Source organism: Equus przewalskii, chromosome 15 (assembly GCF_037783145.1).
Source record: "Equus przewalskii isolate Varuska chromosome 15, EquPr2, whole genome shotgun sequence".
In the NCBI taxonomy this organism is placed as follows: domain Eukaryota; kingdom Metazoa; phylum Chordata; class Mammalia; order Perissodactyla; family Equidae; genus Equus; species Equus przewalskii.
Window position 1 is genome coordinate 77,439,713 of NC_091845.1, and position 13,105 is coordinate 77,452,817.

Genomic DNA, 13,105 nt, shown 5'->3' on the forward strand with positions numbered 1-13,105 from the left:
CATGATTGGCCAGGATGGATCACACACCCATGGTGGGGAGGGGTGGAGCGGGGCAGCCCTGCCAGAATCACGATTTGCAGTGGAGAAGTGGCAGTCCCCAAGAAGTAGACAGATGAGGGGCACAGACGCAGGACTGACAAGAGCAACAGCTGCTTACTCCCCTATGAAAGGCTTTTCATTTGTTTTAATAGATCCCAAGTACACATATTCATGTCACATTTTAAAGCTGACTACTTTTAATCATTGGTAACAGTAAACTATAGCAAGTGGTTAATAGCACAGACTTAGAGTTAAACCTGGGTTCAAATCCTACTCTAGCTGTGCGTGACTTTGGGTAAATTATCGGATCGATCTAACTTCAGCTTCTTCAGCTGCAAAGTAAAAGTGATGATAAGTACCCCATGGTGTATAGTGGGGATTAAGTGTTATAGCCTAAAGCAGTTAGCATGATGCCTTCACACAGTAAGCACTTGAGGGATATTAATTATCATTACCGTTATAGCAGCAACAGTCTCTTCCTGGGAGAGTAAAATCTCGAAGCACGTTGTTGAACACAATCACTCTACTTGCTGGAAAAAATGAACATAAAGAGCTGAAATGGGTGAACTGTTTTTGGCTTTGCTTTTAGTTTAAATAAATTGGGTTAAAAAAACCTCAAAAACTATACACTTCTCACCACTACTCCATCAGTAAAATGGGTATAATAATACCTATCCCGCAGGGTTGTTATAAGGACTTTAAAAGGTAGTATATGCAGGAGTGCTGGACGGCATGTCAGCATGTGACAGATACTAAGAAATGTTACTTGAATTTGCTCTTCTGGAGCCAGATCTTCTGATTCCTGACCAGACTCTCTCCCTGCCACTATGCTACATCTCATCCTGAGCTGCAGATGGGGTTCTAAAGTTCCAAGAAATATTTACCAAAATGGTAGGGAAAATCACTAAATTAGAATGTAATGAGAACCTCCAAGGAAATCTTAGGCCAAACTCAGCCAAAACTATAGGGCATAATTGCTATGCGGTCTAGTGCATATTCACAAACATATAATGAGTGGGAGTCAACCTTTGGGGGTAAAATGATGCTACCTGGTCTTATTCCTGTCAATCCGGGTATCTCGTTGCCTCAGGGTTAAGAGGGTTAGCATCATTAGCTTTATAACTTCTCTTCTCTATAAAATACTCCAAACTACAATTTTTAAAAATGTTGACTCAAAATCATTATGTAGCCATTTTTTTAAATCATAGATGTAACTAACTGAAGGTACATTTAACCATCACAATTGCTCTGCAAAGTAGATATGATAATCCCCATTTTCTGGTTGAGGAGGCTGAAGCTCAAGGCTACAGAGCTTCTAAAGTTCAGAGCCAATCCCCCGGCCCAGGGCCCTGGTGACACCCCACTTAGATTATGAGACACCGTGTTCTCCAAGTCTTTTGATTCCTCAAAATGACTGGGGATTTTGCCCCAGGGTACAAAACAAAGTGACGTGTGCAAACTCAAGACAAACACATAAATCTCTGCTACAATTTGTTAAATGTTGGTGAATAATGGATAAAAAAGGTTGCATTTTGTAAAAAATTTTAATGAAATTTTATTGAAAATAGTATATCTCTGGTAATAACGCATATCCACATCAAATATAAATGCTGAAAATGTTCCATTTCTAGTGGATTAAGTCTAACTCTGTGCCAGTAAATATCTACATTAAATGAAGTACCATGCTGTCAACAAAAACAAAGAGCTGAAGTCAAGTCTACTTTGTGGAAATGAATGCAAAGAACTTGCAACTAACAGAGATTCCTCAATATAATGGCTATCACTCCTTTAGAAACTTTCATGGTATCAGAATTATATAGGTCATTTGTTGAACTTGATAATTCAGTCGACCCAATAAATATACAAAAGGATGCTGGAAAATAGTGATTGCTGTCAAATATTACCTTCCCTTTGCTATTTTTACCAATATTACTGTAAAACACCACAGTCCTATTTATGATGTCCTGTATTATAACTTTGGGATCTAAATAACTTAATGAATCTGATTTTTTTTTTTAATAATTGGAAATCTAAAAGCACCATCTCAAGGGCTTAGTGTGTGCAGGCAGGGACAGGTGTGAGAGGTGTGGGACTGGAAAAGTGAGGTGACAAAGATGTGGAGAAGAAACGTGGAGACCCCTTATTCCAGTTGTCCCAAGAGGTTTCTGCCCAGAAAAGCATTAAGGCTTAATCTGAGGAGTTCTGGATTTGTCTTCCCAGACTGCCAAAAAAGCCAAGTCAGAGCTGACCGCAGAGAGCGCCAGCCCTGTCATTCTTCATAGCAACCCCGGACGGGATGGAAACTGCTCCAGCTGGGCCAGGCCCTGTGGTCAGTGGTCAACAGACAGAATCTCTTTCAAGTTCTTCTCATTACTCAGGATCTCAGCAATAAGAACAACAAAACCCACAACAAGTACATTTCTAGGTTCTTCTCTTCGCCTAAGGCTAACTATAACAGTCTCCAACATCACATTCACTTGAACCTTGATTTTGATCCAGTTCAGCTTGTGCATTTCAGCTATTCTACGTTCTTTTGGGCGAGTGCATTAGTTTGCTCAGGCTGCCATAACAAAATACCACAGGCTGGGCGGCTTAAACAACAAATTTGTTTTCTCCAGTTCTGAAGGCTGGAAGTCCCAGATCAGCTGGGATTCAGTTCCTGGTGAGAGTTCTTTTCCTGGCCTTAAAGATGGCCGCCTTCTTGCTGTGTCCTCACACGGCCTTTCCTGGGTGTGTGCACTTGAAGAGAGAGAAGGAGTGCTCTCTGGTGTCTCTCTTATAAAGACACTAGTCAATCTGATCAGGGCTCCACCTTATGACCTCATTTAACCTTCTTTACTTCCTTAGAGCTCGCATCTCCAAACACGTCTACAGTGGGCATCCAACATATGAATGGGGGTGGGGGGCATGAACATTCAGTCCCTAACAGTAACATACATGCCAGTACAGAGTAAAAGTACCCTCTATGTCAGAGATGGAGCGACAGACCTCTGCGCGGGTAAATTAGTTTTCCTATCTTGATTTCACTTCTTTGCCAGCAGGATTTGCCTTAAATGATAGAATAAAAGAGGCCTATGAGGCAAGAAAAATGATTATGGTATATTACCAGGCCTCCCTTGGCCATGGGTAGATATAGGACCCAAGCTCCACCAGCTGGACTTTGCCACCCTAAAATGTTATTCCTAAGCTGAGGAACCTCATGCCCCACCCCTAACAACCTGTGCCTTAGCTCCATATCCCTGAAGCTGCCGTGGTCCCTGTCCTTTACCCTGGTCTTGAAACCAAGATGCCATAGACTGAAAATTGCGTACCTCCAAAATTCTTATGTTGAAGTCTTAATCCCCCAGGTGATGGTATTAGGAGGTGAGGCCTTTGAGAGGCCTTTGCGATGCCTCTGATTAGGTCATGAGAGTAGAGCCCTCCTGCGGGTTTAGTGCCCTTCTAAAAGAGACCCCAGAGAGCTCCCTCCCCTCTTCTGCCACATGAGGTTATAGCGAGAAGGCTGTCTGTGAAGCGGGAAGCAGGCCTCCCAGACACTGAATTTCCCAGTGCCTGGATCTTGGACTTCCCAGGCTCCAGAAATAAAGGCACACGAAAACCTCCTAGTGCGTGTCTTTAAGGGGATGTAGATGGTTTTAAAGAAATGTGCAGATTCTCAGCTTCCATAGGACCCAGTGCCTGATGAATATCCTCGGTCACAATCATCATTCTACTTTGCGGAAGAAAGGCATACTTCTCTCCTATCCAGTATCTGAGCAGAGTGTCTTTCCTAGGGTGCAAAAACAAAGAGACAATTCAAAATATTAATGCAAGTGTTAAGAAAGTGAATGACAAATAATTCAGTAACAAACCATTTTTTACTCATCAAGTGGCTTCCGATTTTTGCTTTTAACAAAATTGAAGGAAGACCTAATCAAATTATCAACTGACAGCTCATTCAAAATCTTTGTGTGTGTGATCAACCACTGTGTGGTTTTTAGCCTATAACTCAGGAGTTCAAAGAAGTGAATAATACTGCTATGATAAAACTTCTTCTAGGATTGCCTGGTTAAATTTGAATTTTAGATAAAGAAACAATTTATTATAACTACGTCCCATGCAATGTTTGGGATATACTTTAAAACAATTATTCTTTGTTTATCTGACATTTTAACTGGGTGTCCTGTACTTGGGGGGTGAGTGAGGCTAAATCTGGAAATCCTATTCCATTCCCATCTGTATGAACAAGATTTCTCAGCACTTACAACTATAACAACGAAAAACAGAAATAGCATCAATGCTGAACTCTGCCTCATTTTAGCAGTAATATTTTTTACTGAATACATGAATTAATTGTAAAAACAAATAAATAAAACAGCACTATCCATGTCATTGAGAGATACATTCAATAAAATTTTATTTTTGTCTTTAATTAGGATTTATCAAAATCTATAAAATGTGTATGTGGTATGAATCAATCATACACTTCTAAAAATTGATTAATAACTGCAAAAGACATTTTTAAACTTTAACACCTTATGGTCCCAAGAAATTTAAGAATCTCTTTTTTACGGAGAAGTACTACAGGATGACCTGGAAAAGACTTTCAAACATAAAATTCTGCAGTGTAAGTGGAATGGAAATACAAATGAAAGCACAAGAAAAAAAGAGAAAAATGCAAAATTTTCAGTTGCTAAAGAAGAGTTTCCTCATGTTTTGGGTTGCTTGGGAATTTTTTAATGGATAAAGTTGGGTATCAAATTTCTTGGAACTTAGAGTCCAGTTGATACCCTTAAGATAATGATATAACAGATTATACTCTTAAATGTCAATATTTGCCATGAACTAAAAATTTCATCCTTTTAAATTTTAAAATTTATGATGAAAAACTTTAGATATTGTCAACTTAAAAAGCAAATTCAGCACAACCAGAGGCACTCACAACTAGAATATGCAACTATGTACTGTGAGGCTTTGGGGAGAAGAAGAAGGAAAAAAAAAAAGAAGGAGATTGGCAACAGATGTCATCTCAGGTGCCAATCTTTGGGGAAAAAAAAAAGCAAATTCATCTGTTATTTATCTCAAAATGAGTTTATTCAGGAATAGCCAAAAGAATTGCAATTTGGGATGTGCATTCTATGGCAAACCACAAGCAAATCCAGAAAAACAAGGAGGGGAGCTGTTTCTATAGAGAAAAAGTGGAAGTAGGAGGGGCTGTTCTAAAGGAAAGTCCAGGGTTGGAAAGTAACAGTTCAGGGCAGCAATGGCTTCTCATTGGCTGAGCTGTGGCAGTTCTCATTGGCTGGGCTGTTGCTGGGTCGGAGAGAAATCTTCCCTCAGGAGTAAAGTAGTTGTACTTCCTGTCAGAAATTCAACCCTCAATCTCTAGTTGTTTGGTGTAGTTGACCGTGAGGGGAGGGAGAGCTCCCCCTACAGGCCCTCTGGACTCCAATTTAGTTAAGGTTTCTTTAATTAATTTCCACAATACATACCTAAAACCGTGCAAGATAGTCTATAGCTTTTCCACATGCCTCTGGGGTGTTATGAGAGCAAAAATTTTTTGAGGCCGCTGCTTTGTAAGGCCCAAATGTTTGGTTTCTCTCCTGTTCTGTGAGCTGCTCCCAGGCCTTCCAGCACCTTCTCCTTCCTGACAGAGTCAGGCACGCGGCTTTCTGTTGCTGACAAAGAGAAACGAATGCCTCATGATCCAATGACAAGTTTGTTTTCTTATTTACTCGTTATAACGTGTAAAACACAATCTTAGTAATGATGCTGCTTCCTTCCTTCGTCAAATGTGTGTGTGCCCACACGTGGGTGTGTATCTCCTAATATATGCCAGGTACTCTCCCCTGTGCTTGGGATACGTTAGCACGTAAAACAAATATCCCTGGCCCGAGGAGGCATGTGGTACAGGGGTGTATGTGTTTGGGGGCAGTCAGATAATATTTTAAAAACATAATAAATATATATATGCTATATATAGTTTGTTAGAAGGTGATGATTGCTGTGGAAAAAGAAAAAGTTGAGCAAGATAAGCAAGTGTGGGAGTCTGAGGAAGAAGTCGGACCAGGTGTGATTTTAAATAGATGGTTGAGTGTAGGCCTCCTGGACAAGGTAGCATTTGTCTACAGACACAGGAGGTGAGGGAGTGAGCCCGCAGATAAATGGGGACAACAGTCCAGGCAGAGCGGACAGCCTGTGCCACGGCTCCAAGGCCCACAGGACCCCAAGATGCACGAGGAGCAGCAGGGCACCTGGGCAATAACAAGGGCCAAGGGTCAAGGACCTTGTTAGCCAGGAAAGAGCAGAGGAGTGACTGATGGGACCTAAGTTTGAGAAGGACCCCTCAATCTGGGTGGCAAGGATACCTTGAGGGGGCAGCAGGGAGGCCTGTTGGGAGGCTGTCGTCATCCAGGTGAGAGGTGGTGGTGAGAGGTGTCTCCCCAGGTGAGGAGAGGGTGGTAGCACGGGGTGGTAAGAAGTGGTAGGTTCAGCATCTGTACTACTTCCTGAGGGATGGATATGGGTGCAAGGAAAGGAAGAGTCCGGAACAACTCCAGAGTGATGATATACTAATATACTTTTTTAAAATGTGCCCCGAATGTGTTCCTCTCTGCTATATTCTTACTAATCCCAGAGGTTTAGAGTGACTTTTACAGAGCACAGCTGTGGAATGTAAAGAAGAATCAACACAAGGCCTTGCATGACAGTTCTTGGGGCCCTCCTGGGTACAGGCTCTCCTCACGCCTTTGAGGAGAGAAATAGGGAAAAGACAGGACTGAACAGAAGTGAATATGGTTTTGACAATGGGTCAGATAATTCTCTTATGAGAAATATCTCTGCCCAAAGTATACATTAAATGAAGGCAATAAACAATTTCAGTGTGTGTCAAAAACCCATCCATGCAACTTTGAACAGGCTTTTCTTTTTTCATACAGTCAGCCACAGAGCAAGTTCAACTTTGAACCCGATTACAAAGTCATCTGGAGCTGTAACAGTGAAAACTACTTCAGGGAAGAATAAGAGAAAGAAAGGTATTGTTTTTGTGTTGTTTCAGCTATTGCTCCCACTTCCTTCCTTTCCTTCATCACTTCCTCCTTTCATGGGCTCTGTGTTCCCACTACAGAAGTAATTACCCCAGACAGAGAGAAAAACTCAAGCAGAGAAAAAAAATACTCAGGGTTTTTATGGCTTCATATGACCCAAAAACAGAACAGCTAGCCATATCCACCAGGGGAATTAGTCTTGGCACACTCAACAAGGCCACAAAACGATGGTGGGGCCCAGGCTGGTCTGGGAATATCTGCAATAAACCGCCAGCAGGACCTGATCAATCCAGCTTGGGGACTTCTCTCCTATGCTCATTGCTTAGAAACTGAGTCAGTTAGAGGGAATTTTAAGAAATCACCAACTCCACAACCTCTGAGCAAGATTAAACTAAATGAGAAGCTGTCCAATATTAAGGGTTTGCAGCTAAGTGTTGGGAAGCCAGGATTCTAGTCCCAGAACCTGCCCCGATGCCCGCGTCTCAGCATCCTAATCTGCAGTTCGAGAACTTTGCGCTCACAGCTTCCTAAATTCCACTCCCGCTTTAACAATTTGAAGATGTAAAGAGACAGGACAAGATGATCACTGGGCGTGTCTGGGCACAGTCTTTGGGAGACTGTTCATGGAGGCTAACCTAACTTCGTGTTGTTCTGTTTCAGTCCACTTCATTTTTTTTCTGTAAGGTTAGTGTGTGAAAGGCAATAAGCCCTTGTAATGAAGCTCTTTGCCCTTTGGCTTTCTCTTCCTCAGTTTTCGTCTGTTTTGTGTGGTCTTTTTTCTGTCTCTGAATTAATGTATCTCCTCCATGAAATCTCACTGAATTAGAAAATATAAATTCTTAAGATCTAAAAAGCCAAATGAAAATATAAAGTAAGAAAATTTATCAGGCATTTTTTCTGTTGTCTGATGTCAATATAGTCTTTCCACTGGAGAGTACTAGCAGATTTTGGGAAATCTACTAAAAGGAAAAAAAAAAAGAACCATGCCAGGTTATCATTTGTTTTAGACAGTTACCATTTGGGAATATTTTCAACCAAATATCCTTTCAGACGAATTGGTTGGGGTCCTGTGAGGATGAGGATGAGGATGATTGGCATCTCCAGGACAGGTGGCCCCATGAGGACAGTCCTTACACTGGGCCATTTGACATCTGAGAGGGCAGGAGTGCTGGGTCTCTGATTCTAACTCTGCATGTAGACTTTCAACAGAAATTGGTAACAAGGACAGAGACTGAATGTCTGTATCATGCTGTGCGTCAACTTGGCATTGCAGGAAGACCGAAAGGCCAAAATCTATCTGGGAACTTCAAGGCTTCTCAGGCTGGAGTGAGGCTCTGACCACTTCAATTTGTTGAGCCTTCCTGATAAAAAAAAAAAAAATTAAATTAGTTAATGGCAAAGAAGTTTAAAAAAATTGCATAATAGTTGAAGTTTTTACATTTAACAAGCAAACTCTTCTAATACACGTAAAAACACAGAGAACGCATGCATAACCTCATTAGGTGATGACACCAGGATGCGAATATGAGGCCCTTTGCGAATATGACTTCTCCTGTGTGCCACCCCCAACCCAAGACCCTCGCTCCCCACCCACATGTAGGCCCTGGAGATGTTAAACCTTCATAGAAGGTGGATAGTTTGAGGGAAAAGTCAAAAAGAGAGCAAAACAATTATTCATCCTTCACCTTTTAAATAATAGCTATGTTGAGGCCCAGGTCACAATACCTTTCAGCTACTAACAGCCATTACAAAAGTACCAGACATGCTTATTTTCATCTTCATGACCAGATATACTCTCCCACCAGGCCCCTGGAGGAGCCCAGTATCTTGAGGTCTGCCCGGGAACAGGCAGAGGCCTTGACAAACTGCAGGCTGCCTCTGGTCATTGTTTCAGTCAGCACTGATGAAATGAAATGTCCTCGGGGTCATTTTGGGCTGGTGTGTGAGGGATGTAGTGAGGGATATCCCTGGTCCCTGCCCCAAGGAGCTTACTTTCCGGTCACTGCAGCTGCCTCAACAGAAAATTGTTATCAAGCACCAGCTCTGTGCGGGGCACAAGGGGTGCTCCTGCCTTTTTGGGGTGTATTCATTTGCTAGGGCTCCCATAACAGAGTACCAGACTAGGGGAGCTTAAACAACAGAAATATGTTGTCTCACAGTTCTGCAGGCTGGAAGTCAAGCTCAAGGTGTTGGCAGAGTTGGTTCTTTCTGGGGGTTCTGAGGGAGAATCTTTCCATGCCTCTCTCTAGCTTTTGTTGCTTTGCTGACCATCCTTGGTGTTCCTTGGCTTCTGGTTGCATCACCCCAATCTTTGCCTTCATGTTCACATGGCATTCTCCCTGTGTGTGCCTTTGTCCAATCCTCCCCTTCTTATAGGAACATTGGTCATATAGGATTAGGGGCCCACTCTACTCTAGTATGACCTCCTCTTAATGAATTACTTCTGCCACAATCCTATTTCCAAATAAGGTCACATTCTGAATAACGGGAAGGGGGGTTAGGACTTCAACATATGAATTTTGGCAGGGGACACAATTCAACTCATAACAAGGGGACATGCAGTTTAGAAACAGGATACACACCCAGAACACAAATAGCCACACAAGGCAGCATCTGCCAAGGGCCAAGCATGGACACTGGGATCAGAGAAGAGCATTCTCTCCCAGGTCTGAAACCAGGGAGGAGGCTTTGTGAATAAGCTAGTTGCTGGTGCAGGGTGGAAAAAAAGAAAGGACTTAACCTGAGGAAGGATGTAAGTGATGAAGAAAGGCCTTAACAATGCAAGCCACAAGCACACAAGTTTAGCTGGAACAAGAGGATGTGGGAGGGTGGACCTGTCAAGAGGGGTGGGTCATATTAAGGAGGACTTTGCATGTCAGGCTGAGAGTTTGGACTTAGTCCAGTGGACAATGGGAGCCATTAAAGTCTTTCGTCTCCCAAGATATCCTTTGCCTCGAACCAATAAAAACAATTTTGTAGCTTCTTGTCAGAACAGACCATTTTCTTGCTTTTCAGAGTTCACAAAACAAGTTAATTTTCCCACATTGGATAATTACCTTCACAGTCATAAGGTGTTTGTTCGGGGGTTAGTTTGGTCTTGGGGAGAGTTTTACTTGTTTCACAATAAAGAGTCAGACCGAGCTGGTTTACATCAGCCTCCTGGGTGAGGAGTCCAGACGGTTTCCATTTGGTCCCAAGTGGAAACAGCCAAGCTATTTTTATGCTCACCCCTTTGTGAACAGGAGGCTTTTGGCCTGCTGCTTAGGAAGTCGAACTCACAATATGGTACAAATCAAAACCCCTATTCAGAATCCTGACACCTTTTATTGCTCCTCTCTGAATGTTTAATTATAAGAACCTAACAACTTTACATTAGCAGCCATTTATAAGTTGATAGAAGAGGCAAAGTATTCCATTTCTGTGCCTGCAGAGGTTACACATCTGTTTGTGCATACCAGACCTGCCTCAAAGCACCACGGAACATGAGGAACCATTAGATCAGAGGTTCTCAAACTTGCGCAGCAGAGGCACCCGGAGGGCTTGTTAGAACACAGGCTGCTGGGCCCTGCTCCCGCAAGGTCCTGAATCAGTAGATCTGAGGGAAGGCTGCAGAATTTGCTTTTCTATCAAGTTCCCAGGTGATGCCGAGGCAATTGGTCCAGGGTCCACACTTTGAGAACGAGTTTTAGAATTGAAAGAAATCAGATTGCCTACTCTTGCTTTATTTTGCTCAGGAAAGAAAGTCAGAGGGCAGAGTGAGGCTCCTACTGCCTCTTCTCTGCCATAGAAACCACAGAACAAATAGCACCCGGGCCCATTTCTCTTCCATCTTCTCTGTCTCTTCTAGAGCCAGCCTGGCTCACTTCTGAGCCCCGTGACACTGTCCCACAGGTACACAGGGCCTGGGCCACCCAGGCCTGGCGACACTCAAGTGGGTGATGTCTGGCTTGGCCTATGACTAGTCACGAGCCTGTCTTGTTCATAAAGAGCCAGAAGATGGCCGAAGACTAGAAGTCACCCAAAGGTTGTCAGGAATAGTCATCTGCAGAGAAGATGGCTTCCCTGAGCCCCTTTCGCCCAGCCCTGCCTCATCATCTCAAAGCCCCAGAAGTTCCAGAAAGACCCAGCAAGGACGCAGAGGTGTCCTGTCACCTGAGCCTGCTCTGCTTCCCGGCTCAAGCCCCACACGTAGCTCCCAGGATTGTTTTAATTCTCGAGGATTTAGGACTGGAAAGGCTACTCCATGACTTAGACGTGTACAGGGGACAAAATCTAACCATAAAATGGTCAGTCCACACACTTGGGATTGATCAGACCTTTACAACAGCACCAATGCCACCCAAGGGGTGAATTCACTTCCCCAAATAAGGCGTTATTACTTGTATCCTAGCCAGAGTCCATAGGAATGCTAGCAGCATTAAGGAATGCAAAGGTCAAGTTCAAAAGTTAACACGTAATCTTCAGAACAGCTTTATTAGTTCCAAATCAGGAAGTCACTAGTTATAATCCTGAAATTATTTTGGGATTTTATCCTGGAGTGATAGCTAAACAATGGAAACCTTTACAGGCAGGTTCCAAGGTCCAAGATGTAAATCATCTGACACTAATTACCCTCTGCTTCCTTAAGTCTTGCAATCAAGCAAGCGGAATTTATGTTTTGGTTTACAAACCTCTGGTAATTACACAGGAAATCACGCGTGTTCCTTGTTGATGGAAAGAAGCTATTTTTAACAGGTTTAAAAAGAGTCAACCTCAACAAGGAGGTCTGACCAGGACCCGGCGTCCACCGATGGAGAGAGCTGTGGTTAAGTGAAACAATCGGATGCCCCCCTGTCCTCGTGGTCCCAGAGGAGGCCGGAGAGTCAGGGAAGAGAAGAGGAACCTTTTGGGGGGAACTTCTGGTCTATGAAGGTTTCCACTTGCCCTCTGGGTGCTGGCCCACACAGGAAGTAGAGCTCTCTCGGGAAGGGATGAGCAGAGGCTCGGCATCTGGGAGAGCGAGGGCATTCTAGGCAGAGAGAGGGAAGCACGGGAGAAAGGGTGCAGGGGGCCAAGAGCCGGCAGTGGTCAGCATGAGGGAAGTGTGACGTCCACCACAGAGCGGTCGTTGGGCGAGTGGCTAGAGATGTTGCTGGAAAGGCCAGTGGACCCACATGGCCAAAAGCCATGACTGCTGTTAAAGAGTTAGACTTTGTCCTGTGTGCAAAGCGGGAGCCATGATGGTTGTGAAGCAAGACAGTGACATAATGAGAAGTGGATTTTTGAACAGAACTTCGGGCAGCTGTGCAGAAGGTGCTTTAGAGAGAGGAACGTCTGGAGGATGGGAGGCTGGTTCAGAGGCTTTTACGACGGTTCAGACAAGAGAATGTAGAACCACGGAAGTGCAGAACCGAGTGATGGGAAGATAGAGTCTGGATCTGTTTCGGAGGGAGATTGACAGGACCTAGTGGCCAGTTCACTGAGAGCTGTAAGATTCTGAAATCAGGGACAATTTGGGGATCTGGGCAATTAACTAAAGAGAAAGTGGGAGGGAGCCCAAGGTTGAGTGAGTCCCTCTTGGATCTGTGGAGTGGCTTCCAGGGAGAGGCGTGCGAGTGGCAGAAATATGTGTGTGATCCTCAGGAGGCAGTGGCAGAAGGGAGGACTTGTTACACATGGAGCTTCTCCACGCCGGTGTTCAATGACTTACAAAATCCAGAACTGAAGCTGGGAAGCTAGGCAGCAATATTTCCTGTGTACTAAGTGCCTCTACAACCATTATTTCACCATGCTTCCCAGTCGATTTTTACAATGCATCTAGGAGATGACTATTATGATCTCTATGTTAGCAATAAGGAAATTTAGTTTCAGAGAAGTTAAGTGACTTTCTGGGGAGTCACACAGCATTTTTCAGAAAGAGGTTTTTAACCTGGAGACTCTGCTCCTATCTCTACGCCACTCTGCCTCTTAGGCACAACTGGCATCACTATGCCCCCACTAAGTTCTCTGAGACAGAGGGGGGTAAGTTAAAGTGGTCGTTGTTGGTGAGCTTGGTTTTGTTT

General features: G+C 43.6%; 1 protein-coding gene across 1 annotated transcript in view; it reads left to right on the forward strand.

Annotated features, from left to right (window-relative positions):
- The window catches only part of LOC103557110 (uncharacterized), a 61,278-nt gene that overhangs the window by 30,979 nt on the left and 17,194 nt on the right, over positions 1–13,105 (forward strand). Inside the window, exon 10 of the mRNA XM_070577740.1 lies at positions 6,957–7,052. Coding sequence (XP_070433841.1) covers positions 6,957–7,052 — 96 coding nt within the window. The remainder of the gene's footprint in view (positions 1–6,956; positions 7,053–13,105) is intronic.